Source organism: Aquarana catesbeiana, linkage group LG05 (genome assembly GCF_042186555.1).
Source record: "Aquarana catesbeiana isolate 2022-GZ linkage group LG05, ASM4218655v1, whole genome shotgun sequence".
Lineage (NCBI taxonomy): Eukaryota > Metazoa > Chordata > Amphibia > Anura > Ranidae > Aquarana > Aquarana catesbeiana.
The window spans coordinates 47610831-47637946 of record NC_133328.1 but is presented as its reverse complement, the minus strand read 5'-3'; the positions used below and the strand labels follow the sequence as shown (position 1 = coordinate 47637946).

Sequence of the window (27116 nt, the reverse complement as noted above, 5' to 3'; positions counted from 1 at the left end):
ATATTTAAGCAAACACTGTAAAAGAGAGGTCTAAGGAAACAGGCATCTGCAAATCTGCCCGCAGCGACATCATCGACCTCATCTAAAAATATCACCCAAACCATCTACTTCCCTCCTTCCAAGTCTTCCTGCTTTTTAGCCCCCTCATCAACATCTACCATGTTCATCTCCAGGACTTCCCCAGAGCCTCTCCCATGATCTGGAGCTCCCTACATCAATGTGTCTGGGTGTCTCCTACTCTGTCTGCCTTTAGATGATCCCTAAAAAACTATTTTTTTTAGGAAAGCCTGTCCTGCCTCCACCTAAAACTGTACTTCTATTTTCTCCATCAGCTCATTTCTCACAGGTATTGCTTTTTGCCTCACTTGCCCCTCCTTTAAAGATAGAAAGCTGTCTAGAGAAGGGCCCCCTAACCCTCTTGTATTGAATTGTATTGTAACTGGACTATCTCCCTTTACTTTGGAAAAGGCTGTGCAAACTGTTGGTGCTATATAACTCCTGAATAATAATAATAATAATAAAGACGCACAGAGGGCCCATCACTGACCACCATATACAGACATTCCCTGGAATTCATAAAGACTGGTGCAAGCAGATTTTGTGAAAGTGTCTCATGCATTCTAAAAGTGGTGAAGAATGCGCCAAATTCATGTAACCTGTCTAGAACTTGTACTTGAATTTGTCTCATGCTGCTCCACATTTAAAATGCATGGAAGACACTTTCACAAAATCTGTCTGTGCCAGTATTTCTCCCTGTATGTCAAAAGGGAGCTGGTCTTAATTAGCTCCACTTTTACATTTGGTGCATTCAATGCTACACAAAGCAAAAGTGATGCATTTTAGAACTATCTTTTTTTGGTGCACGAGTCTCTGTCAGAACCAAGAGTGTCACAAATGCTTTATGAATTTGGCGCAATATATTAACAAGAGGGATTAACGCCAGAAAATTGGCGCAGCAGCTTTATTGAATTCCCCCTAGTATCTTTTTAAGGCTCCATTCACATTAGCGCAGCTTTTGGTGCAAGTTTAATCCGACTTTACATTCTGTGGATCAAAGTTGCATCAAAAGTCACACCAAAGTAGTGCAGGCACCTTTTTAACCGGTTCCCAACCAGCCCCCGCAGTTTTACTGCGACAGAATGGCACACGGGTGGGCGAAACTACGTTACCTTACGACGGTTCGCCTTTTGACCACTAGGGGGTGTGTGCACGTGGACGCAGCACTACGCCAGAGCTGATGCGCATGCCCGGCGGTCGCGATGACCGCTGGGCACCAGCGATCGCTCCACACAGAGACAGAAAGAAGATCTGTCAATGTAAACAGACAGAGCTCCGTGCTGTCAGGGGTGAGGAGAGCGATCTGTTAATCAAACTAAGTATGAACAACGATCGCTCTCCTCACTCAGGCAGTCCCACTCCCCCCACAGTTAGAATCACTCCCTAGAACACACAATTAATCCCTTGATCGCCCTCTAGTGTTAACCTCTTCCCTGCCAGTGACATTTACGCAGTAATCAGTGCATTTTTATAGCACTGATTGCTGTAAAAATGTCTATGGTCCCAAAAATGTGCCAAAAGTGTCCCCCACAATGTCGCAGTCCCGATAAAAATCGCTGATCACCGCCATTACTAGTAAAAAAATAAATAATAAAAATGCCATAAATCTGTCCCCTATTTTGTAGATGCTATAAATTTTGCGCAAACCAATCAATATATGCTTATTGCAATTTTATTACCAAAGATTTGTAGAATAATAAATTTTGGCCTAAACTGAGGAAAAAATTTGCTTTTTTTAAAAAAAATTGGGGACATTTATTATAGCAAAAAGTACAAAATATTGTGTTTTTTTTTTTCAAAATTGGCACTCTTTTTTTGTTTATAGTGCAAAAAATAAAAACCGTAGAGATGATCAAATACCACCAAAAGAAAGCTCTATTTATGGGAAAAAAAAACGTCAATTTTGTTTGGGTACAACATTGCACGACCGCGCAATTGTCAGTTAAAGCGACGCAGTGCCATATCGAAAAAAATGGCCTGGTCATTGAGCAGCCAAATCTTCCGGAGCTGAAGTGGTTAAAGTTGCTGCGACTTTAAGTCACACCAATTTGAACGGGTGCCATTGAAAAGAATTGGTGTGCAACTTGTCATCCGACTTTAATGTCCAAAGCGCATCGCAAATTGCACAAGATTTAATGAAGCATTAAGGATAAATGCACCTTTGTTATAATAATAAAACTTTGCTTTGGGTTCAATTTTAAACCCATGTGACATTGTCCAGGCAAGTGGTTCTCAACTCCTGTCTTCAGGACCGACTAACAGGCCAGATTTTAAGGATTACCTTGGGGAGATACAGGGTTAGTTTTTAGAATCATATAATAACAATGCACATCTAAAGGGATTCTGTACTGTCTTTAAATTATATGTTCACTTTTTTTTTTTTTTTTTTTAATTAAATGCACATTTATTTTGCAGGTAAAAAAATGGGCATTTATTTATTTTTTTGTTGCAGGAGCCTGTAAAGCATTGCACCAGCGAGTCATGTAGGTCTCCTGCAGATCTGTCAGTGTATCAGCTTCCTCGTACCTTGAACGGGGAAGCCGAAACATTCTGATAGGAGGACCCAATGAACAGAACTTACAGCACCATGATAGTTTTTTGAAAACTACAAGCCAACAGCTACAAAGGCTGCCAGACCTTGTCGTTTTCCATTCACAGGACACTGTGAATGAGTGATGCGGGGAGCGGGGGGTGCGGGAGCCGGTCCGTTCGTAACATGTTACACCCTGAATAAGAGTGTAAAATGTTACAAAAGGTGAACTTATTATTCTTTAAATAATTGTGTACAAATATCCTGCTTCTTTCAAGAACAAGATAATGTTTATTTGGAGATCTGAACTGGATGTTCTGATGACAACTTGCATTTGAGGACGAAAATTTACATAAAATATCACATTTTCAAACCTTAACAAGGTATAAAAGGGGAGCCTTTAAGCAGTGTTAAACAGAAAAACAGACATTTATTATATTTCAGCTTACCAATTCTTAGATGTGGTGGCTGCATTAGTTTTAATTTCTAGGCTTTTTTCACTTTATTTTTACCTGGTGATCCTGCAAGTAAGTCTGTTATTTTTCAATTCCCTCTACATACCAAGCTGTCCAGCGCAAGTGTCAGAGGAATGAGACAAACCATTTACCATCAACAGGGGTGCTTATAATGATCAGCTTTTATACATTTATGTAAATTCTTTATCTCAAAAGGAAGAAAGTGTTGCTGTAACTGCTTAAAAAGTGTTAGCTGGAGGTCAGCTTTAATTTGTTAGTCAAGTTCATCTAAATCTGCTAGTCCATCTAACACTACCCTCTCCCCAGATTGACAATGCTGCTATCCAAGCGCATCCCCCGAGAATGGAAACACCCTAAGACAGGACGTGTTAGGCTGGGTTCACTAGAACACGCAGCGGCTCACAGCAGGAGTCCGATGCATCTCCATTCACCATTTAGGGTCCGATTTCAACCCGAATTTTGGGCTGAATTCAGACCTGAAACAGACCAAAAGATGCAGAAGGCTCCGGTGCAATTCGCACGGGAGCCGTTGCTGAGATGTGTGTACCGGCTCCAAAGAGAGCCGGTCACAACCTCCTGCAATGCAAATTGGATGCGGGGAAACCTGCATTAATTTCGCATAAGTGTGAACCCAGCCTGACTTGCTGAATCACCGAGTAAGAATAAAGAAAAAAGGCTTAATAAAAACTAATGCAGCAACCACATTTAGGGATTAGTGAGATGTAATATTTGAATTTTTTTTTTTATTTTGGGTTTAATACTGCTTTAAATGCATTTTTTAATATTCCCTTGCTTTCAGTGCTTGAAAAGGGCCAATCCTTCTTGGCTTCTTTTGCCGAAGGAACACTTGTGAAAGGGGGAGACTTTAATTTCACAATTGATCCGCATAAAGATTCTTCAACGGGCTCCTCTGCCCTATCCCAAAGATCCAGAATCCCACTAAAGGAACCGTTTCATCTTCACCAACTGGTTGACAAATGACGTATAGTTCACCCACAGCAAAGGGACTATGCATTTTTCTCGTCGGTACACAGATTGTATTCTAGGATAAACCTCTTCTTGGTCTCCCACGCTGCGATCCCGATGGTTTCTAGGGCACATATTAGCCATTTTGGTCAGATCATGCTCCAGTCTCACTAAAATTAGCCTTACGACACCCGCCATCCAGATCCGCTAATTGGCGGCTAAATAAATCACTCTTACAAGACCCTGAAGTTAAAGCAGATATTCTGTGAGAACTGGACCTCTTTTTTGTGCTGAATAAAGATTCAGTCTCCAACTCTCTTTCCTTATGGGCCATACATACACAAGTGCTACATTAGAGGAGTGTTTATGGTCACAGAATCAAGATAGATGGAGCGAAAACGCTGTCTGGGCTATTATCCAAACTACATGACTGTGAAAAGCCTCATAAGAGCCATTCAGACCCACTCATGGATGCAGAGTTATGCCGCGTACACACGAGCAGAATTTCCGTCGGAAAAATCTTGGATGGTTTTTCCGACGGAATTCCGCTCAAGCTTGGCTTGCATACACACGGTCACACAAAAGTTCGCTGAACTTTCGACTGTCAAGAACACGGTGACGTACAACACTACAACGAGCCGAGAAAATGAAGTTCAATGCTTCCGAGCATGTGTCGAATTGTTTCCGAGCATGCGTAGGAATTTTGCGCATTGGAATTGGTACAGACGATCAGGAATTTCTGCTCGGAACTTTTTCCGACCGAAAAATGCTCTCAATCTTTTGCTGGGTGGAATTCCGCCAGCAAAAGTCAGATGGAGCATACACACAGTCACATTTTCGGACCAAAAGCTCTCATCGGACTTTTGCTGGCGGAATTTCTGCTCGTGTGTACGGGCCAGTAGTGCGACTATGGGAGTAGATTAGAGATCACTCGTTGTTTCAGGCTAAAACTATGCTTCTGAAAGCACGTCAAGTTGTTTACGAATTTTGTGACAAGTGCAGCAGGTCATTGACGAATGCAATAAGATTCCAACGTAAATTGTCCCATATCCCTGCTTTGTCCACTTCTATGGGCACCAAAATACATACATCTCTTATTTTACAAACGGCACCCCTCTTCTTCCTTGGACCGGGCCCCTTACAGGTTGAAAGCTGTAGATGCCTACCTTAGATAAGCGAATGTACCCTCTCTTAATGAGGAAGAAATAGAACTGCTTTCTCAACCTATCACTACAGAGGAACTCTCGATTGCATTAGCTGGATCCCCAGGGGGGAAAGCTCCTGCTTTACGGTCTCATATTATAAAGCCTTTCACAAACAACTAGTAACTAATTTCATTGCCACCTTTAATCGCAATATTAGATGACAACGCCATGCCTCCTGACCTCCTGAAAGCAAGAATCTCAATAATCCCCAAGCCAGGAAAAGACTCACTCCTTTGTGCCAGTTATAGGCCTATCTCATTGCTTAATTGCGACCTCAAGTTGTTAACAAAAAAATTTGAGCTGAGAGACTGGGAACAGTTCTACAGCATATCATTCCCCTTGACTAGGTCAGGTTCATCTGCAATAGGGAGGCCAGAGATAATACAATCAGGACCATTGATGTTATAGCACGGGCCAGGCATCTTAATACTATATTCATCTTCTTATCAACGCTGAAAAAGCATTCAACAGGGTAAACTGGACCTTCCTACTGGCCACATTGAGACACATTGGGATGCCAGCCCCTCTCCTATCTTGGATTTCGGCTCTTTACTCGACCCCTACTGCTACTGTCAAGGTGAATGGAATTGCCTCAAGTTCCTTCGCCATTGGCAATGGAATGAGACAGGGGTGCCCACTTTCCCCGCTCCTTTTTATACTTTCTCTGGAACCCCTATAGCAGCATGTGAGGCTCAATCCTGACATCAGAGGACTAGAGACTAGTTCATACCATCCCAAAATTGCTGCTTACGCAGGTGATCTACTCTTTTATATAGCATACTCCTTTGTCTCCCTACCGTTCACTTTATCCGAATTACGTGTTTATAGTGACTTGTCACTTTAAAGTCAACCTAGAAAAGTCTGAAGCCCTCAATATTACTCTCACGCCTGGTTTCCTTGCTCGCTTCAGTAGCAACTTCCCATTCCGTTGGGCCTCACAGTCCATTCAATACTTGGGGACCAAGATTCCTTCTAATCTCCACCTCATTTTGCAATACAACTTCCAACCTTTACTGAACATTTTTTCCGCCGACCTGGAAAAATGGAAAACTTTGGCTGTTTTGTGGTTTGGTACATGCAACGTTTTAAAGATGAAAGTTATGCTGCGACTTCTATATCTTTTACAAGCTCTGCCAGTTAAGATTCCACAGGGTTTCTTTTGTAAGCTTCGGACAATCTTTATTAACTATGTATGGCACGGTAAACCCTCCCATCTTAAGAGATCACTTTTAAAGCGACCAAAGCTTAGAGGAGGGGTGGGCCCTCCCTCCCAACCCATCCTTATATTGCACGGCGGTCCATATGAACAGAGTGGTCGACTGGTGTAGACACTCGCCTTATAAGTCATGGGTATCCCTGGAACAGGAATCAATACTGGTCTCATTAGCTGGTCTTCCATGGGCTGGGATTCGTTACTCCCGATTTTCCTCTCCACACCCTTTGATTAAACCTACAATACTTGAACTTCGCAGATACTACCGGTTAGCTGAGATGTCCAGTTTTCTCTCTCCGTTGACACCCATTATTGCCCACCCGGACTTTGTGCCTGGTTTCTCTGACAAAGCTTCTCAGCTCCAGCCGGACTTGAACGTGGTCAGAGCTTCTACCTTCCTTGGTCCTTCTGAGTGGGTCAGTCCATCAGTCTTATATCCCGCCCTCAAGTCTTCAGCATTAGGCAAGTGGTAGATTTTACAATTGACCCATTTTCTTTGATCCCTCCCAGACCCTGCTTGTTTCTGCAGACAGCCCAATTTGTTTGAAGACCTCTGTCTGGGAGATGAGCCCTTGTGGAAATCTCTTTTCTACCCCTATGATTTTTTACTTGCAGCTTCTTCCCAACGCGACCCACTGTATTTGAGTAAATGGGAAAGAGATCTTAATACTTCATTCTCGGAAGACCAAAAGAACCGCATACATTTCCAATTTAAAATCTTGACATGCTGGTACAGGACGCCAGCCGTGTTGGCTTCTATTTTCCCTGGCCATAGCCCGCTGTGCTGGAGATGTGGTTCCCAGACAGGCACACTACTCCACATCTTCTGGAATTGTCCGCTGCTTGCCTCATTCTGGCAACAGGTCCTACAGATGTTTATAGGCTTACAGACGTTTCCCTTTTGGATAACCCGGCGGCAGTTCTTCTAAACCTAACCCAGATGTCCAGTAAGAGATATTGTAAATCCCTGTTGAAGCATCTGCTAAATGCAGCTAGGGCATGCGTACCCAGCATGTGGAAACAACAATCTCTACCTACAGTGCTACAATGGTTTGCCAGGGTGAATGGCATTCAGCAGACTGAATCCCTGACAGCTGCCCTCAGGGATAAGACAGAGGAGCATAACACACACTGGCTATACTGGGACACGTTTCGGGTCTTGGATGACTATTTGACCTATTCTTAAACTGATCCATCCATGGGATCTCAACGCCTCGCGCCGCCAACCCTGCCGAAACACCCTTCCCTTCCTGCTCCTTTACTTTTCCGTTTCTTTTAATTCCTTCCCTCGTCACCCTGGGTGTCATCTTTTTCCTCCAAAATACAGAAAAATTCACTCGGTATGCCTTAATCACCAGGTGCAGCTACTGTGAGGATGGGACAGAGAGACCTATATCGTGTAGGGTCCACGTTATGTTTCCACTCTGCAGTGGTTCAATAGCTGCTAGCTAGTGTTTTCCTTTCTTTTCTGGTATGTTCATGACTATTGAGTTTCAATATTTGTTTTCCTCCACACTACAAGACCGGATACAGGATATATTTGTTGTAAAGGCTACTGCAAACAGTTTACAGATATTCTATATTGTAATGGTGGAACCTTGTCTGTTATTTATTTGATATCCATTTATACCTGCTGTGGTTGTATTGCTGTTTATATTTGGATTTCATCAACCCTGTTTGGTCATGTCATACTGTTATGTCTTATTGCATACCTTTAATTAAAAAAAAAAATGCCCTTATTCTTTAATTTGTGCCTTATAGGTTTATGTTAACCTAAGGTGACTTTAGGGTCTCCGCTTCGACACCTTTGTCCCCCATTTGGTGTATTTCACTGAGGGTGCAGGTCAGGCTAGGGGTCCGCCCTGACTCTATGTAATCTGCAGAACAAGGAGAAAAAAATCTCAGCCTCTGCACACCATACAAGTCTGGCATGTAAAAAGGTGATAACAGCCTCAGCCCTTCTTTAATAGGTTGGGAGTCAAATATGACCAGAAGAAGCTGCTGGCCGCATAAATCCATCCCCACCCTCCATCCTGTGCAGCGCTCCCTGCTCTCACCCCAACACCCCCCTTCCCAATATGGAGGATGAGGATAGATTTTTGTGGCCAATGGCCACTTCTGGTCTTCTTCATGCGTGGCAGGTAGTGTGTCATGTGTTGGCATGGATTTTGAGGTGCATCTGACTCCCAACCTATTACAGTTGGCCTAAACCCGTTTACAACTATTACCCATCTGGCTTCAGTGGCATTGCTATGGGGGTGTGGGGGGTGCGGCCCGCAACTGAATGACACCTGCCAGAGGGTGACACCAGGCACAGACTGACACCGGCGCCCCAGCTCCCTCCTTCCCTTCCGGGATCTCTTCTGCTCCATGCAATGTGCGGGGAGATTGGGGGAGGAGGGAGTGAGGTAGAGACAGACTGGGTGCCTGGGATCCGACCATCCCCACACACACCCCCACAGGGCGCGGCCGCAATCACATCTCTGTCCCCGCCGGCTGCACTCACTGCCGCTTCCTCCTCGGCTCTGATGTGTACAGAGGCCAGGAGGTAGAGCCGAGGATCATGAGGGACACCATCCACACTACAGTACCTGCCCTGAGGTATGCAACAGGAGTATTGCAGCGGAGGACGACATAGTGGTTGGGGGGTTGGGGGGCATTGGCAGGTAACAATTATGCTGCCAGGAGTGATTTTAGGGGGGTTAGCGGATAGGTGCTAGGGGGTGCCCTTAGTTTTGGGTAGAGAGGACTTGTACTAGAAGTAGAAGGAGGGGGGCAGATTTGAAGTTTTGCCCCCCCCCCAGCGCAATTCCTCTCCCCTCCCAAAGCACCATCTAGCACATATACTCTAACCCCCAATCAAAGATCCTATCCAGCTCCACCCCCCCCCGATCCCATGCCCGCTCCACCCATCCCTTTGATCCCATCCCGGCTCCATCCATCCCTCTGATCCCATACCCACTCCATTCATCCCCCCTAATCTCATACCCGCTCCATCCACCCCCCTGATCCCATCCCGGCTCCATCCATTCTCCCCGATCCCATACCCGCTCCATCCATCCCCCCTGATCCCATCCCGGCTACATCCATTCCCACGATCCCATCCTGGCTCCATCCATCCCCCATGATCCCATACCTGTTCCATCCTTCCCCTCTGATCCTATCCCCTCTCCATCCATCCCCCCCGATTCCATCCCGGCTCCATCCATCCCCTCCCAACTCCATCCATTCCCCCTATCCCATTCCAGCTCCATCCATTGTGGTGGGTTAAAGGCGGGAGAGCCGCACCGACGCACTAGCCTGTTTAGTGCCGGGGGGTTGGGGGTGGGGGGGTGACACCATGTATTACCTCACCAGGTGACACCAACCCTAGTGACGCCACTGTCCGGCTTGTACGGTGTGCAGTAGCTGAGATTTTTTTTCTCCTTGTTCTGTGAATGATAGGTTTAGAATAAAGTTTTAGGCCATTCTGCCCTGCATGCTTTATATATTAAATAAAGTTTGTGTTACCTGGCACTTGGTACAACACAGGCCATCGCTGCACTGTGAGTCTTCTGTTAACTTACAGTGCTTGCAGCAATCTTCTCCCTCTTTCGCACATTCCTACCAAACATTAAAAAGAACAAGTAAGAATAAATCCTAATAATACAACCAGTTACATATATTAAACATTGTCAGCCACTAATGACAGGTCTATTCCAGGACTCAGACCATGTGGGGATTCATATACCTCAACAGTTCCGCAGTCACATTCTTCACCAGCTTCCACAATGCCGTTACCACACTCCGGAGGATCCAAAAGCTACACCAGTAAAACAAAATTATATTAAATTAACTGGAAACACGACATCATTCATGAAGCCTTTTAACCACTTGACCTCAGGAAGATTTACCCCTCCCTAACCAGACCATTTTTTGCGATAAGGCACTGTGTTACTTCAACTGACAATTGCGCGGTCATGCGACGCTGTACCCATATAACATTTACGTCATTGTTTTCCAACAAATAGAGCTTTATTTTTTTGGTGTTTGATCACCACTGTGTTTTTTTATTTTTTGCGCTATAAACAAAAAAAGTCAGATAATTTTGAAAAAAAAAAACAACAATATTTTTTACCGTCTGTTATAAAACATATCCAATAAAAAAAATGTAAAAAAATCTAATTTCTTCATAAATTTAGGCCAATATGTAGTCTGCTACATATTTTTGGTAAAAAAAAAGAATCCCAATCAGCGTATATTGATTGGTTTAATTGACTGTTATAACATCTACAAACTATGGAATATATACTGGAATCTTTATTTTTTTATACTACTAATGGTGGCGATTAGCAACTTATAGCGGGACTGCAATATTGCGGCGGACAATTGGACACTAACTGACACTTTGCGGGAACCAGTGACACTAATACAGTGATCAATTCTTAAAATATACACTGTCACTGTACTAATGAAACTGGCTGGGAAGGGGTTACACATCTAGGGCGATCAAAGGGTTAACTGTGTGCCTAACCAGTGTTTGTGTTTACTCCGTGTACTGCTTTTGCTAGGGAAAGAAATTTATTTAAGTTCCTGTTTTGCAGAAACAGAAAATCTATCCCTTCCCCCTTTCAGAACAGAACGGAAGACATTGAGTGCCCGGTACCCGCAGATTGGCTTCTGCTGTGAATAATTCTTTTCACTGCAAGGTGTCCTTAAACTTCCATCGGTGTCCTTAAAGTTCCATCATTACAAGATTTGCTCAGGGATGGTGACACATTTTTGGAAATTAGATCAATCTATACCTCCTACTTAATTTTTTTTTTTTTTTTAACAATCAGGGTTGCTTTATTGAAGAAATATCAATACAGTGTATATGAAAACAAAGAGCATAAACAGTATGACATGTATGACATGGTGTAATACAATTAGATGAGCAGAATGAAAACATAGACAAATCCCAACAATAATCAAGCAGCGAAGCAATCGAATAATATGTTTAAGAATACCTTAGATTCCCAATAGGATGGGCCCAACGGGGGGGGGGGGGACCACAGAAACACTACTATCTATTAATCAGGGGGGAGGGAAGGGGGGGAACAGGAGTCTACTCTATTGAGAAGTCAACGGCAACCATACCTTGTTGAATTTCCAAGGGCAGTCAATGTACATCAACCTATAAAGAGGCAATGCAGCATTGATCCTGGCTTCCCAAGATGACAAAGCAGGAGAGGTAGGGGAGGACCATCTACAAAGAATTTATTTTTTTGCATAGAATAACAGGTATGAAATCAATAGTTTGCTATAGTAGGATCTTTGGGCGTCATCATGGATCCTCAACAGGGCCAACTCTGGTGTCATAGGGACCGATAACTCGAGACGAAGATAAAGCAGCTCAAATACATTGGACCAGAAGGTAAAGATTATGGGGCACTCCCAGAATATGTGAAGATAGGTACCCAGCTGCGTCAAACAACGGTGACAGTGGGGATCCCTATTTGGATATATTCTGTGGAGTCTCACTGGGGTAAAGTAAACACGATGTAAAAATGTTATTTGTATTAGTTTATCCCTAGAAGAGATTACCAGTTTAGGACATTGCTTCAGACAATCCTCCCAGTCCTCTTTGTCCAAAGAGGGAATATCTTGTTTCCATAAATCCCACAGTTTATCTATTTTTGGAGAGTCAGTAGCTAGCAGGGTACTATATAAAGCAGACAGAGGCTTCTCAAGACTTTTCTGAGACAGCAATTCTTCAACAGGGTCTAGTTGGAGGAGCGGAGGTTTGGGGAACTGGGCCATGGTGGCATGGCGGAGTTGAGCATAGTAGAAAAACATCCAGCCTGGCAGTCTGAACAACTGAGAGAGTTAGGGGAACCCTAAAATTAACTTTTAATAAAACAAACCATTAAAGTGAACCTGTGCATTGCTCATGTAAAGGCAAATACATAGATTTCATAGGATTCACAGGATTTCATATCCACCTGACTATAAAAGAAATATTAAAAAAGTGTTTTTAGCCCAGAACATATTGAATAAAAATGTAATTTAGCATTTCCATAATAAGTATGTTCAGTATAATAACCAGAGTGGTCTATTAATAGGAGATGAAAAGTACAAGAGGAAAGGAAGGGAGTACACACCTTTAAGGGCTTATTAAACAAGCAGGCTCCTCCACCGCTATTCAGAAATTCATTGTATTCCTCTATGTCACAGTTGGAAAACTTGCTGGGAAGATAGTATCTGTGAAAAGGGATCATATTGTATAATATGAATTGCTTTATTTAGAAATATATACTTTCTACTTTATTATTTTAGGACTCTACAGATTGCGGTTCTGAGGGGAGATATACAGTGACTACAATCAGACGTCCTTAGTTTTATTTGGAGCAATAAGAAACCTTGAATGAATAAAATGACGTACATCTCAAAACCGTCTGGTGGGCTTGGCCTCCCTAATTTACAAGCTTATTATCAAGTGGTTCAAATAACTCAGCTTCCTTACACAACAGCCAAAGGATCTACACCCTCTGGGTCTCTATTAAGGCTCTTTCGTGCCATCCTTTCGACATGGGTTCTCTAATGTGGCTCCCTAGCTGCCTTCGGCCTCCTATTTTGTGTCCTACCCTGTCTCATTCCCTAGCGGTCTGGGATAGAGTACGACATCGCAAACCTCTGTCCTCCCCGCATACTCCACTAACTCCCATATTCTTTAACCCTGAGTTCTCTCCCGGAATGACTCCAATGCTATTCCTATGGTGGCTCAACAAAGGGCTTTTTAGGATAGGAGACTACCTTAATGGGGATCAACCACACTCATTGCAATATTTTAAAGACACATTTCAGATGCCCTCCGGCAAACTATTTAGATATAATCAGATTATTTCTTTTGTACGATCTAAACTTAACCTGTTAAATGGACCCCTTATACTTACAAATTTTGAACTATCTTGTCAAATGAAGGGCCTCTTACGGGGAAGAATATCTACAATATATACTACCATTACTGACCCAAATGCTAAGCTCCCTTACATGACTCAATGGGAACGGGACTTGAATACCACGTGGGAATTATCGGCTTGGTAAGATATTGCCTATGCTTTATCCAAAATATCTATCAATACCACATTAATTGAAGCAAATTACCAAACACTTCTATGTTGGTATTTGGTCCCGACGAGAGTCGCAAAGATGTGACCAGATGGGTACAATGTTTCATGTTTGGTGGCAGTGCCCTGTAGTCATTAGATTTTGGATTTGTACATTTAACCTAGTATACTCTGTGACGGGGGTTGATATACGTAGATCCCCGAAACCAGCGCTTTTTCAAAGGTTTCTGATGAGGTCCCCCAAAAAATCGACAAATCTAAATACATATATATTTTTGGCAGCTAGAATAACTATCGCTAAATATTGGAAGCAGTCGTTGGTTCCCCTTGACCACGTGAAGAAAAAAATTAACTGGAACATGGTTAATGATAGACTTACCTGTATCCTTCGCAATTCCACTAAGAAATTCGATGCGACATGGGATCCATGGATACGTTATTTATCTACACCTTAAAACACTTCTGCCTGACCCTCTTCCTTCCTCTCTCTTTCTTCTTTCCTCCTTTTCTCTCTCTCCCTTTTCCCTTTTCTTGATCTATTTCCATTTTTTTTTTCTTTTATTGTTTAGATTTTTGCTGACTTGGTTATTGTTGCTAACTACAAGATGCTTTGACAGAACACATATCCTTAGACCGACGTGATCCTTTCTTTCTTTCAAAATATTTTATTTTTAAAATACATAGAATACAATACGATACATTTAATAATTATTTTAAAGATTCATTAACAATAAATCCTGGAAAATTATGAGTTCACGACAGTAAGCTATTAACCAATGGGGATAAAATAAAAATGGATATTCCAATCCTGTTAGGCCGTCTTAATAGGTGGGTTCCCTTTCTTTGATCTCTTTTCCTTCCCCTTCCTTCCCCTTTCTCCCTGTGAAAGTCACTTCTAATGTTATAAGTTAAGGTAGCTTGATGGGACAACCTGTAACTGGTCCTTAGTTGATCGGAGATGTATTTCTTGATTTTACAGTGAACGACTTAAGATTTTATTTTTTTGTTTATGTTATACAGTTATGTTAATGGGTACTCCCACCAAACACATTTCATGTTGAGATTGCTCTGTCTCTTATTCAATGGTCCTATGTTCATGATCGCTTGAAACAAAGGCACTTCTGTTTTTGTCACTGTTTATCTATCGTGCCTTAAATAACATTGTTACTTCACTAAAAATATTGAATAGTAGAAATATATACTTTCTTTATCCAATATGTTAACAAGATTACCTCCTGTACGGGGCCTGGACCTCATCAGTGCAGCAGTGGGTGTGATCAGAGTGGTGAACACAGTGAGTGATTGGTACTATCACTATACAGAGCGTTTTCTGTTCATTTATCTACAGTGCAGCTGAGGCTGCAAATAAAGGTAATGAGTAGTCTTTGCCCTCAATCTTTGTCCTTTTCTCTGTCTCAAAAGTGAGAATTCAGGGATCTATTTAGACCACTCATATTTCACCAAAGCCCCCAACAGGGCTGTTGAAAAAATAAATAAATAAAACAAAATAGTAATAAAGTACAGTAATTAAAGAAACACAATAGTGGGATTGGTCACAATAGCTTCCCACTCTGAAGAGTGATCTGCGTTTTGATTGCTCTCCAGAGAGCATTTGACAGGGGGTAAGGAGGGGTTGTTTTGCCTCTTCACTGCCTGCTTTCACCTCTTCAACCCAACACTAGTGTACTGCAACTCTGTGCAATGGACAGGGTTGCGGGGTGCTTGCAGAGCAGTGCCATTCCCTTGAATGTGTCATGTTTTGTGGATGCTACTCCCGGGGCATAATTCCTGCTGCAGCCACGAAGCAAAGCATTGCCATTGCTGCGTCAACCACTGCCTCTACAGCTAAAGGGGATAGTGATAGGGGGGCGCAGCTTAAGCGCAGAGTTTTACCACTCTAGGGGCTCTTTCACATAGGTACTTTGGCTGTGTGAATGAGTGGTTTGTTCATGCAGCTGGATGAAGCCACACTATGGGGACACAGCAGTCGCAGGTCCTAATTTGACAAGTGTGCAAGTGTGGGTAAGTGGCCCTAAATGCACACTGTCTGTGTTTGGGGCTCATACACCTACACCCACACACCTATCAAATTAGGACCTGTGTCCCAGTAGTGTACCTGCACACAACTCCAAACTCCAAGAGAAATACCTGTCGGCCATAGATGGTACAATAACTTGATTCCCTCATCAACACAGTAAGTGTTGATGGGGGAATCCCTCCCATGGAGCTATTGCATTCTCCAGGAGCACGGGGAGCCATCCCTACCGGTAGAACACAGTGATTATTGCTAGAAGCTAAAGCCACTGGCAATAATTGCATGCCGAAAATTCAACAGCCTGCCCATAGATGGTTCAAGTCTAGGCCGGTCCCTGCTGAACCAGCCGCAATTCGAACCATCCATGGCCAAATGTAATCTTGTTGTGGCATGACAACGCACAGCATTTTTGTGGACTGAGTGTTGTCAACCCTTCTCAGTTGTTTTTTGCTAAAGTTCTCAAGCCATCCTATTTTCTTCAACATAGACACTTATGATTTTATAGTCCAACATAAGAACTAAGTGGGCTAATATGACTCCTTGAGATAATACAGGAAGTGAGCAGAGGATACAAGACAGTTCGGAATTTCTGACATAGTTTTCTTTGCACTTACTGAACACATAATCAAAATACATTAGATGGTATGTTTTACAAACCAAAAATGAGAAAAATAAGAGAATTTCATTGTTGGGGTTTACAAATATCCCTTGCCGTCACTTTCTGCCAGCCAGTGGCAGCTAGTGCTCCATTTTTGGGGGGGAGCAAACAAACCCCTCCCACCGACCGACCGCCCGCCCACTTGCCCGCACTTACCCCATCCAGGTTGTTGTAGGCTTCGGCAGTTTCCATGGCTTCTCCTCCCGGGCCAATCTGGTTGATTCTCCTCCCGGGCAATCCGGTCTTAGGACCCGCTTCCTGTCCTGATTGGCCGGGAGGAGAAGCAGGAAGACTATAGCGAAGACTATGCTCTGCACCCCAAACCCAACTTTTTTTAAGCCATATAGGCTCTAATGTGCTTCAAAAAAAAAAAAAAACCATTGTAGAAATCCATGCGTTTGGTGCCCCGCATAGAGATTAGGGGCTGGCGCACAGAGATTAAGGGGGAAGCACCCCTGCGCCCCTTATGGACTGGCCGCCACTGCTGCCATCCCTTTAAGGGGTTCTGAACCCTTGGGAGGCAGAGACAGAGTTCCGAAACATGAATGGTGGCCGGGAACTACCGCTGACAGCTTGGTTAGTATGTCAGTAGGTTGGGAGCATGATCTGGGCACAGAACAGTGTTACACCATGGACACATACTGTATGTGCGGCATGTTGGCGTTAAGGCCCACCTGTCCTGCAGTCGCACATATGCATTAGGCGAGAGGTTCAATTATTTTTAACAAGTAACTTAATTCTTGGTGTTTTGTCTGGAGTCCAGATTTAAGATCCTATTTCTTATTCAACCAGGCCACTCACTCCCTATTAACTGTACTAGTAAATTAAATTTAAAAAAAACAGCATCTATATGCTTTTAAAGCCTAAAATACTATGACAACAATGTACGATCATGAATCAGGTACTTGTTATTCAAAGAGAGGGACACACAATTAGCTACGGTAGTAGTAATAAACTACAATTACAGCCTTTATTATCTGCAGACGTACAATGTTATGAAGTTTCACTGAACACGTCTAACTTTTAAAGAACAAAGAAAACAATTGGAAATGGCAACAAACTAATATAACCTCGTTAGCTAAAGACATTATTAGCTGATGATGAATCAGGCTATTATTCTTCAGGTCTTTCATCATTTTGTTCAATCTATGTCTGCTATGTTAGTGCTGAACAAACATTTGTTTACAGAATTAATGTGATCAATAGAAGTGGCAGCTCAGTAGAAGGATGCAATGTTAAAAGCAAAAAAAATAAACTGCTTTGATAAGTAATGTGGAACAGGGCACTTCATTAGACATCAAGGAGAGGGATCCAAGTGATGGAGGACACTGGGGTTAGGACAGAGAATGAGTCAGCCTTTAGAAAAAATAATTGCTTTGGGGGAAAAAAGCCAGTAAATTGCTATCGTAAAAAGATAGTTATTCGTTGTTAGGTCAACAACAAAATAAGGAGATACACTTAAGGCCTAAAAGTTGTGGACACCTTACTTACTATTACACATGTATGGGCTTGCTGGACACCCCATTCCAAAACTATGGTCATTAATACGGAATTTCTTCCCACCCACTTTGCAGCTCCATTTTTCTGGGAAGGCTTTTCATAAGATTTTAGAGTGTGTCTGTGGAAATGTGTGCATATTTAACCAAAAGAGCATTTGTGAGCTCAAGTACTGATGTTGAACAAGGAGACCTGGAATCCAATTCATACAAAGGTTGTTCAGTAGGGTTGAGGTCAGGGCTCTGTGCAGACCACTCAAGGTTCCTCCACACCAAACTCATAAAACAATGGGGTTCATTTACTAAAAGCAAATCTTGGAAGTGCAGTCGCTGTAGATCTGAGAGGGGCATGCAAGGAAAAGAAAAAACAGCATTTTTGCTTGCACATGATTGGATGATAGAAATCAGTAGAGCTTCCCCTCATTTCAGATCTTCCCCTCAGATCTAGTTGTAGTGCACAGTGGATTTGCCTAAAACTGAAAGACCATTTAACAGTTGATAAAAATCTAAGCCTGAGACATAATATAAATCCCCTTCCCGCCGACCGTACGCATATATGCATACTCGGCTTTCCGGGGTTATACCGGGATGATGCCCGCAGCTGCAGGCATCATCCCGGTACCGTTGTTTAGAGCGGGCGATTGGCTACCCGTGTATAACAACCGATGCGGCTAAAAGCCGCTCGGCTGTTATACCGGAGGAGCGGGAGGGGACATCCCCCCCCTCCCGCCGCCTCCCGCCGCTGTTACCGGGCCTCCCGTGCGATCGGGAGGCCCGGTGTCCGTTCGGCTGCCTTCGGCGGCTGGGGGGCGGACTGGAACGAAGCTGCGAGCGGCTTCGTTCCAGCCTTCTTGTTGTAAACGCGGAAGCGACGTCATGATGTCACTTCCCGTTTACTCGGCTGCCAATGGCGCCGAATTTAAAAAAGTACACAGTATTCAGAATCGCCGTTTTCGGCGATCTGAATACTTTGAAGTGTAAAGGAGGGATGGGGGGTCTTTTAGATCCCCCATCCCTCCATAAAGAGTACCTGTCACCACATATTACTGTCACAAGGGATGTTTACATTGCTTGTGACAGCAATAAAAGTAAAAAAAAAAAAAAAAAAAAATTTAGACACAATTTATAAAGTACAATAATAAATAAAAAAAAAAAAAAAAAAAAAAAAATTTTTAAAGTGCCCCTGTCCCCGCGAGCTCGCGCAGCGAAGAAAACGCATACGGAAGTCGCGCCCGCATATGTAAACGGTGTTCAAACTACACATGTGAGGTATCGCCGTGATCGTCAGAGCGAGAGCAATAATTCTAGCCCTAGACCTCCTCTGTAGCTCAAACCTGGTAACCGTAAAAATTTTTTAAAGCGTCGCCTATGGAAATTCAAAGGTACCGTAGTTCGTCGCCATTCCACGAGTGCGTGCAATTATAAAGGGTGACATGTTTGGTATCTATTTACTCGGCGTAACATCATCTTTCACATTATACAAAAAAATTGGGGTAACTTTACTGTTTGGATTTTTTAAAATTCATGAAAGTGTCACTTTTCCAAAAATTTGCTTTTAAAACACCGCTGCACAAATACCGTGTGATAAAAAATATTGCAACAATCGCCATTTTATTCTCTAGATTCTCTGCTAAAAAAATATATATAATGTTTGGGGGTTCTAAGTAATTTTCTAGCAAAAAATACGGATTTTAACTTGTAAACACCAAATTTCAAAAATAGGCTTGGTCATGAAAGGGTTAAACCTCTTTCTTGCTTGGAACATCCTTACAATCCTCAATCATGACAGACAGAGCTTCTCTGAAGATTTCATCAATGAGCACTCTGGTGCAAAGCAGCCACATTACTATAAGTATAATGACAGTGTAAACTGCATGATCACTCAGTATTTTAAAACAGTTGCTAATCATGAGTATAGTTATAAATGGTGCAGGCTTCAAGTGTGTGCCAAGAAACATAGCAGTACTGTAGCAGAGTAAGGAAATCACTCCACTGATTAATGTGACCCTGTTTGCTAACGTTCCAGCATGAAACTAAACGCCTACTGTAAAAGAGGAAGATAAATACTTACCTTTCTATCTGTGCAGTGTGGTAAATCTTTGATTTCTTACGGCCACCGCTGATATCTGACACTTTCAGGGGTGTCGGATACCTGGTCCCACACTCTGGGGAGATGTAATATAGGGGCTTAGTAGTTACTGGGCAGCACTAGGGCTTGAGGTTGACTTCCTTAAAAAAAAAAACACTTTCATGGAGCTGGCATGTTCTGTCTTTATTTAGATTTCCTAGCCTTCTAAATTCATATCAAAATCCATAGTAGTAGCATCAGTTCTGTGCTGTGTTAACGACTGACAAAATTAGAAGTTTAGATTTAGGGTGATACCATTTATTGATTAAAGATTCTAGCATAAGCTTTCACGGCTCTCTGGCCTCTTCTTCAAGTTTGCACTAGAATCCATATTATCTAATAAATGGTATCACCCTAAACTTTAAACTAACCCAAAATCCCAAAACATACAGTGCCTCGAAAAAGTATTCATACCCCTTGATATTTTCCACATTTTGTCATGTTACAACCAAAAATGTAAATGTATTTTATTGGGATTTTATGTGATAGACCAACACAAAGTGGCACATAATTGTGAAGTGGAAGGAAAATGATAAACGGCTTTCAACATTTTTTACAAATAAATATCTGAAAAGTGTGGCGTGCATTTGTATTCAGCTCCCTTTACACATAAAATCCCAATAAAATACATTTCTGTTTTTGGTTGTAACATGACAAAATGTGGAAAATTTCAAGGGGTATGAATACTTTTTCAAGGCACTGTACATGTATAAATACACTATGGATATTCGAACGTGAGCTCCTATGGAAGGCAGGGACTGATGGAAGGATCTGTGTTCTCTGCAAGGAAGTGTGGAATAAGGCACAGATGTGAATTTTCTGTATGTTGAGGTATGCTGCATTCCCAAAAATAGTGCAGGTTGTTTTTTTTTTTTGTGCCCTGAGGTGCATTGAGATCCCGTGCAAAATAAAATGACTGCTTTAATGTAGCACTCCTCAACACTGGGTGGTGAAAAGATCATTTGGAGACCAGCAAGAACACCTCGTCACCAGTGGCAGTTTGGGGAATCAGCTGCTACAACTGCCACTGGTGACGAGGAAGACTGTGGGCTTGTGGATTAAAGGTAAACATTCCTCTGTATTAGAACATTCTCTGGTAAAACAAGCATTATACGCCACATCAGCAGGATGAGAGGTTAAGCGCATGATGACTTTACTGTCCTACGCTGACTCCTTATTGTCTAGATCAGCATTTCTCAACCATTTTCAACCCTTGAAATAACTTTCCGGTCTCAGGGAACCCCTGCTAAAAATTACTATATCTACAACTCAGGATACATTAGTGTGATGATCAGTGGAAAGAATACTCCTTACACTTGTGGACATTGGGAAGAATTACCCCCTTACAGATAGCTAAAAAGATCAATGGTGTCAGGGGGAACTTATCTAAGAGGCAGAAATTGCTCATTGCTCAACCCCTATGGAGGAACCCTGGTTGAGAAACCCCGTTCTAGATAATCTAATGATATGGACCAAACTCTACAGTCTGGTTTAACATCCTCAAGACTGAAACCTGATTCCCTAAAACCTGAGATTCTCCTGTTTATTTTTATGTTATGGTTAAGCCCCGAACACATGGGCCGAATGTCGGGCGACATCAGCCAACATTCTGTGTGTATGGCATCCGGTCCGTTTGGCATCAGCGCGGGACCCGAGAAGAGGAGGATCTGTGCAAAACCTTTAATATCACTTTAAGAAACCTGAAACGGAGACAACTGTTGGTTCTTGTGAGTAACAGAATGAACTGATTTCCATCATAAGACTCAACATCTTTTTCCCACACTGTGACTGTATAACATCCAGCAAGAAGAAAATTAGGTTACAGCAAAAAAGAGAAGATTGTTTTAGGCCTTACCCAATGTCTTCCATGATACATCCATGCCACCTGTCTTCACAGGTACATTCCCCTAAAGATACAATCCAGACAATTACCAGAAAAACCTCACTGTAATACTGACAATAAATATTTACAGAATATGACCCAAGGTGATCACACATATTACATTCTGATAGTATAATCTTTCTTAGGTCTACCAACAACTAAATAGCGCAAGGGCTCCCTGATTTTGTTTTTACAAAGCCTAAGCCTCCTGAAGTAATGAGGAATGGTGTCCCATCATTGATGGCAGGAGTAGGAATAGTGCCTTGTATCAGTGGAAGGAAAAGTGCCCCAAGGGCCAGATAAAGGCAAGCCAAGGGCCACATCCAGCCCACTGGCCGCAGTTTGGAGACCAGTATCTAAGGTCACAACACATGATAATGATGGATACACATGTATCCATCATTATCAAAAGTCGGTACTACTCGAGGACTGTGCCCGATTCTATAGATAGGTTGGGTAACATATAGAAAAAATTTGACAGGGATTGATGTCAGTGTTCTCTGCAAAATATTGCTAAAAAGTTTTACTGTAGCAATATATAAAATATTAAAACAATAAAAACTACTACTACATTTTATCCCAATTGGAGGATACAATGCTGTACATCATAAAACATATCAGTTACATACCTCTCTTCATCTTCTCCTTATCAGAAAAAATGCCCAAATTATAAGCCAGGGATTGTACCATTGTGATTGCCAGGACATCCACCCTTCCAAACTGAAACATTAAACAAAATAGAGATGAATATCACTGATGCCAAAAACACATTGGGGGATACAGCATAAAACAGGAAGGCTGTTGCCATCTTTATTTAGAATTCATTGAAGCCTAGATACCCAGTCCAAATTTAACACATTCAGTATGCATCAGTTAAAACAACTCTATGGCTAATTTCTCTAACTAAATAATTATACATCATTTTTAAGGATTTTTCTTTACTGTACGGTTTTAATAAATACCCTGTATAAGCTGACAATTTGACCAAAAAAAAGTTAAAAAAAATAAAAACTGTAATTTTAAATAAATTAATAAACATATGCTTACCTGCTCTGTGCAATGGTATTGCATAGCGTAGCCCTGAACGTCCTCTTCTGGGGTTCCCTGCCGACACTCTAGTCTCCTCCTCTTTTTCGTGTGCTATAATATTAAGACGCTTCTTATGGGGGCACACGTGCGGGCTTGCTCCCACGGCCAGGCTGTGTGCGTCTATAGACACACACAACGCAGATTGGCCCCGCTCCCCCTCCTTACAGGGTTTGACTGACAGCAGCAGGAGCCAATGGTTCCTGCTACTCTCGGCCAAGCCTGAGAGACCAGGTAGACAGGGAGAGAGGGCCTGCAGACGGGCACAGCACTCGATTAAAAAAGGACTTTAGGGAAGGGGGGGGGATGAACAGCAACTGAAAGTTGTTTTACCCTAATGCAGAAAATGCATCAAGGCAATAAAACTGTTGACTTTAGAAGCACTGTAATATTCTTCATACAGTACTGAGTAATGGAACTATAAGACAAGACAGTAATGTTTGCCGCTGTACCTCTTACCTCGTTCACACCGCCTCCTTTTAGAAGTGAACATACTCCACCAATATATGCTGCTCCACTTCTGCTGCTTTCAAATTGACTCCCCCTGAAAAAAGTGGATGTGAATTAAAAAAAAATAATATCCTGTAGCTTATCCACTGTTATTCAGCTCTCTGTTCTGCCCCTCTAGTGCTCACTGGAGCGCCGGACTGTGGAGGGGGCAGGAGCAGGTGCGCCGAGAGACTGAGCCAGCTGCTGGTCAGGCATCTGGGTGCATCCCAACATTATTGTTGGGATCCCTGCAGAGCCTGGACTGGCCCTGTGATGCTAGTAGGCAGCGTACTTTAGCCTGCTGTCCACTGAATCTGGGTCACAGGAGTGAAAAACTAAGTGCACCAGAGGACACATATGTCCAAAAGAGCTTTGGCCATACTTCTTATTTAAACAAAAGTTAGAATTTGACCTGCTGGTCCTGACACTCCCTGACCTAGGGTGACAACACCAACAGAGCCCCTGCTTCTGCAGATGTAGCATTGTCACCCTAGGATGCGCAAATTGCTGGTTGGCTATGTGCTTACATGTGTATGTGTCAAGTTTATTTTACACAGCCTCCAGGTCCACCGCTATGACGTGCACACTCATAACTAAACATGGAGCACACAGGTGGATAGCCATGCATGGTGCACAACTTTCTTTGGTAAATAAAGTTAGTTTAAAAAAGAGAAAAAAACAATGCACATTGTTAATACATGGAGAGTTTAAAGTGCATTCTCTTGCCACTGGCATGTATAGTGGTCAGTGTGGTTTGGCATGTAATAACGAAACACACTAGCCTTAGGGCTCCATCCAATGATTAATCCATATGTTAGGTTACACTTATAAAACACACCAACTTATATCAGCGAAAGGTTTAGTTGATAAGGAGTGGAAAGTCAGAGTCACCCAAAATGTATCATATATTTCGAAAAGCATCATTCACAAACTTTAGGCACTTCATTCTTTGCTGACACTTTCATCAAGAAGATTTACCAACATACAGTATATACATTTTCCTATGATGGTTAATGTCTGTTCCTCTACCAAAAATCTTGCTGGGGGAGGGAAAGCTTCTACAGACCGCAACTTTAAATGCCCAAAAAAAAGTTCTATCCATTCCCCATTTCTTCCCCAAAACTTAAAGCGTATGTGAAGACAAAATAAAGAAAAACATATGTAGTACATCTCTACAATACATGCACCATTTCCTGTGTTTTATCACTATAAAGACTGTGCAAGTACAGAGGAATACCCTTTGATCTGTCAGAAATACACTCAGCTCCCAATTCCTGCTGTGGGCTGACAACACAGAGCATTTTTGTGGATTGAGTGGTGTCAGCCCTGCCCAGTTTATTTCTGTTAAACTACTGATTCCCACCCCTGATTCACACCCCTTATACATTAAAAAAATGTAAAAAATCGAATTTCTTCATCAATTTAGGCCAATATGTATTCTGCTACATATTTTTGGTGAAAAAAAACCCATTAAGTGTATATTGATTGGTTTGCGCAAAAAGTTATACCGCCTACAAACTATGGGATATTTTTATAAAATTTTTATTTAATTTTTTTTACTAGTAATGGCAGCGATCAGCGACTTATAGTGGGACTGCAACATTGTGGCGGACAAATCGGACACTAAGTGACACTTTTGATACTTTTTGGGGACCAGTGACACCAATACAGTGATCAGTGCTAAAAAATATGCACTGTCACTGTACTTCTGACACTGGCAGTGAAGGGATTAAATATGTCACTAGGGGGTGCTTGCTAACTGTGGGGGAGGTGCTTTAACTGTGGGAAGACAGAGATCCTTGTTCCTGCTTAGCTGAAACACAGGATCTCTGTCTTCCATACTAGAAGAACGGCAATGTTTACCTGTTTTGCCTTGTTTACATAAAAAGACCGCTGTTCTGCTTCTGTCGAGAACGATCGGCGGGTCCCGGCAGACATGGCGTGCACGCTGCAGACCCAGAAGTGCAGAATCACGCACCTGTATGTGATTTTGCGCAAAGGAGCCGCCTCCCCGCAGTAAATGTACGTGGGCCAGTCGGCAAGACATTAACCTCCCTAGCAGTATGATTATTTCGGATTTTAGGTGCTGAAAGCGGTACAATTATTTTGCATGGAAATTTGGCGTTTTATATTGTAGGTCTGTAATTCTTAACAATAACACACTTAAATCTGTCCAAACCAGAGTCTAGTAGATATCCCGGGTATGATAAAGTTTGAAACACAAAAACATAAATTATAATATAATAAATAAAAATAAATAATTTAAAAAAATAAATAAATAAATAAAATAAATTTCTCCACGATTCACTATCGCTCAATTCTGCAAGTGTTCTAATTTACTATCGCTGTTTTCTTGCTGGTCTAAAGCCACTTTTGACGTAAAGGGACACTTTTTGGTTGCTATGGACAATCTCCAGTTTCCAGGCAGAAAGAACAGTATATATAACATAAAACTGCATACAGGGCATAGGACAAAGCACTGGGGACAAAAGGGATGTGAAATAATTTCATACAGTACTGTAATCTGTAAGATTACAGTACTGCATGTGTTATGTTTTTACAATTTTTTGAATTTGCCGCCAGGCTCCGCCCCCGTGCGTCGTGCCACTCGCATGGAACAGAGCCTGGCACGGAGAGGCTTCGGAGGAGGACGGAGCCCGCAGACACAGCGGGGGACATCGCAGGATCCCGGGGACAAGGTAAGTAAAGCCACACCAGGATCCTGCGATGTAATCCCGAGTGTGGCTCGGGGTTACCGCTAATGGTCCTGAATTTTAACCCCGAACCACACTCGGGAAAACCGCCAGGGAGGCTAATGAATAATTAGACTCACCTGCAGTTGAATTCTTGTTAATTAGGACTTTTTTGTCTAAAATATATATATTGCTCCTAAGACTTTCATTGGGGTGAATTCATTTTTCCAACATGGTCTTGAATAAAAATGTTTTACGAAAAATACTTTTTTTGTGTGTACAAATTAACAAATCTTGCAATCAATGGCCTGCCTTTGTGGGAGTATTTTGTAGTATAGTGTCCCATAGAAAATGTTGATTCTGAAAGAAAAATAAAGGTTTTCTGACAAATCTATTGGGGTGTACTCATTTATGCTGAACACTGTATGTGGAGTTTTGTAGTCCAGTAGGCAGGGCTGCTTTGGATTTCAGTGCAGTATAGGCATTGTGGTTGATTTACTAAAACTGAAGAGTGCAAAATCTGGCGCAGCTTCTGCATAAAAACCAATCAGCTCCCAGTTTTTTTTTTTTCGTCAATGCTTGATTGAACAAGCTGAAGTTAGAAGTGGATTGGCTGCTATGCACAGCTGCACCAGGTTTTGCACTCTCCAGATTTACTAAATTAACTCCAATGCGTTAGCTTAAAGTGGTGCTCCAGCCCCTCCCCCCCACGGAAAAATTAAAAGTCAGCAGCTACACATACTTTAGCTGCTGACTTTTAATATTAGGAGACTTACCTGTCCTGGAATCCAGCGATGTCGGCACCCCAGCCAATGTTTCCATGGGCTCTCGGGTGCTGTCGCCACTATTCGTAGTAAGGGAAACCATCACAGCCTGTTCCCTACTGTGCATGCGTGAGGTCCGACTGAAGTGGGGGCAGGTACCCCCCCCCCCATCCGTATGTGGCACCGGAAGGAGGGGGGTGGGGGTGGAGACTAATAAGCAGAGCTTTCACTTTTGGGTGGAACTCCGCTTTAAACAAGAAGTTAGAAGCACACTTGCTGTTTCTTAAAGGGATAGAACACAGGGAAATGTGTATGTACTGTAGAGATGTACTGAAAATATTTTTTATTTA

General features: G+C 42.4%; 1 protein-coding gene across 6 annotated transcripts in view; it reads right to left on the bottom strand.

Annotated features, from left to right (window-relative positions):
- Positions 1-27116, bottom strand: part of ADAM22 (ADAM metallopeptidase domain 22) — a 419533-nt gene that overhangs the window by 86025 nt on the left and 306392 nt on the right. For all 6 annotated transcript variants that reach the window (XM_073629692.1, XM_073629695.1, XM_073629694.1 and 3 more), the window contains exons 12-17: positions 23280-23364; positions 22364-22454; positions 21708-21759; positions 12570-12669; positions 10178-10249; positions 9958-10050 (exon numbers count right to left, since the gene is read on the bottom strand). In XM_073629692.1, the coding sequence (XP_073485793.1) occupies positions 9958-10050; positions 10178-10249; positions 12570-12669; positions 21708-21759; positions 22364-22454; positions 23280-23364 (493 nt within the window). The remainder of the gene's footprint in view (positions 1-9957; positions 10051-10177; positions 10250-12569; positions 12670-21707; positions 21760-22363; positions 22455-23279; positions 23365-27116) is intronic.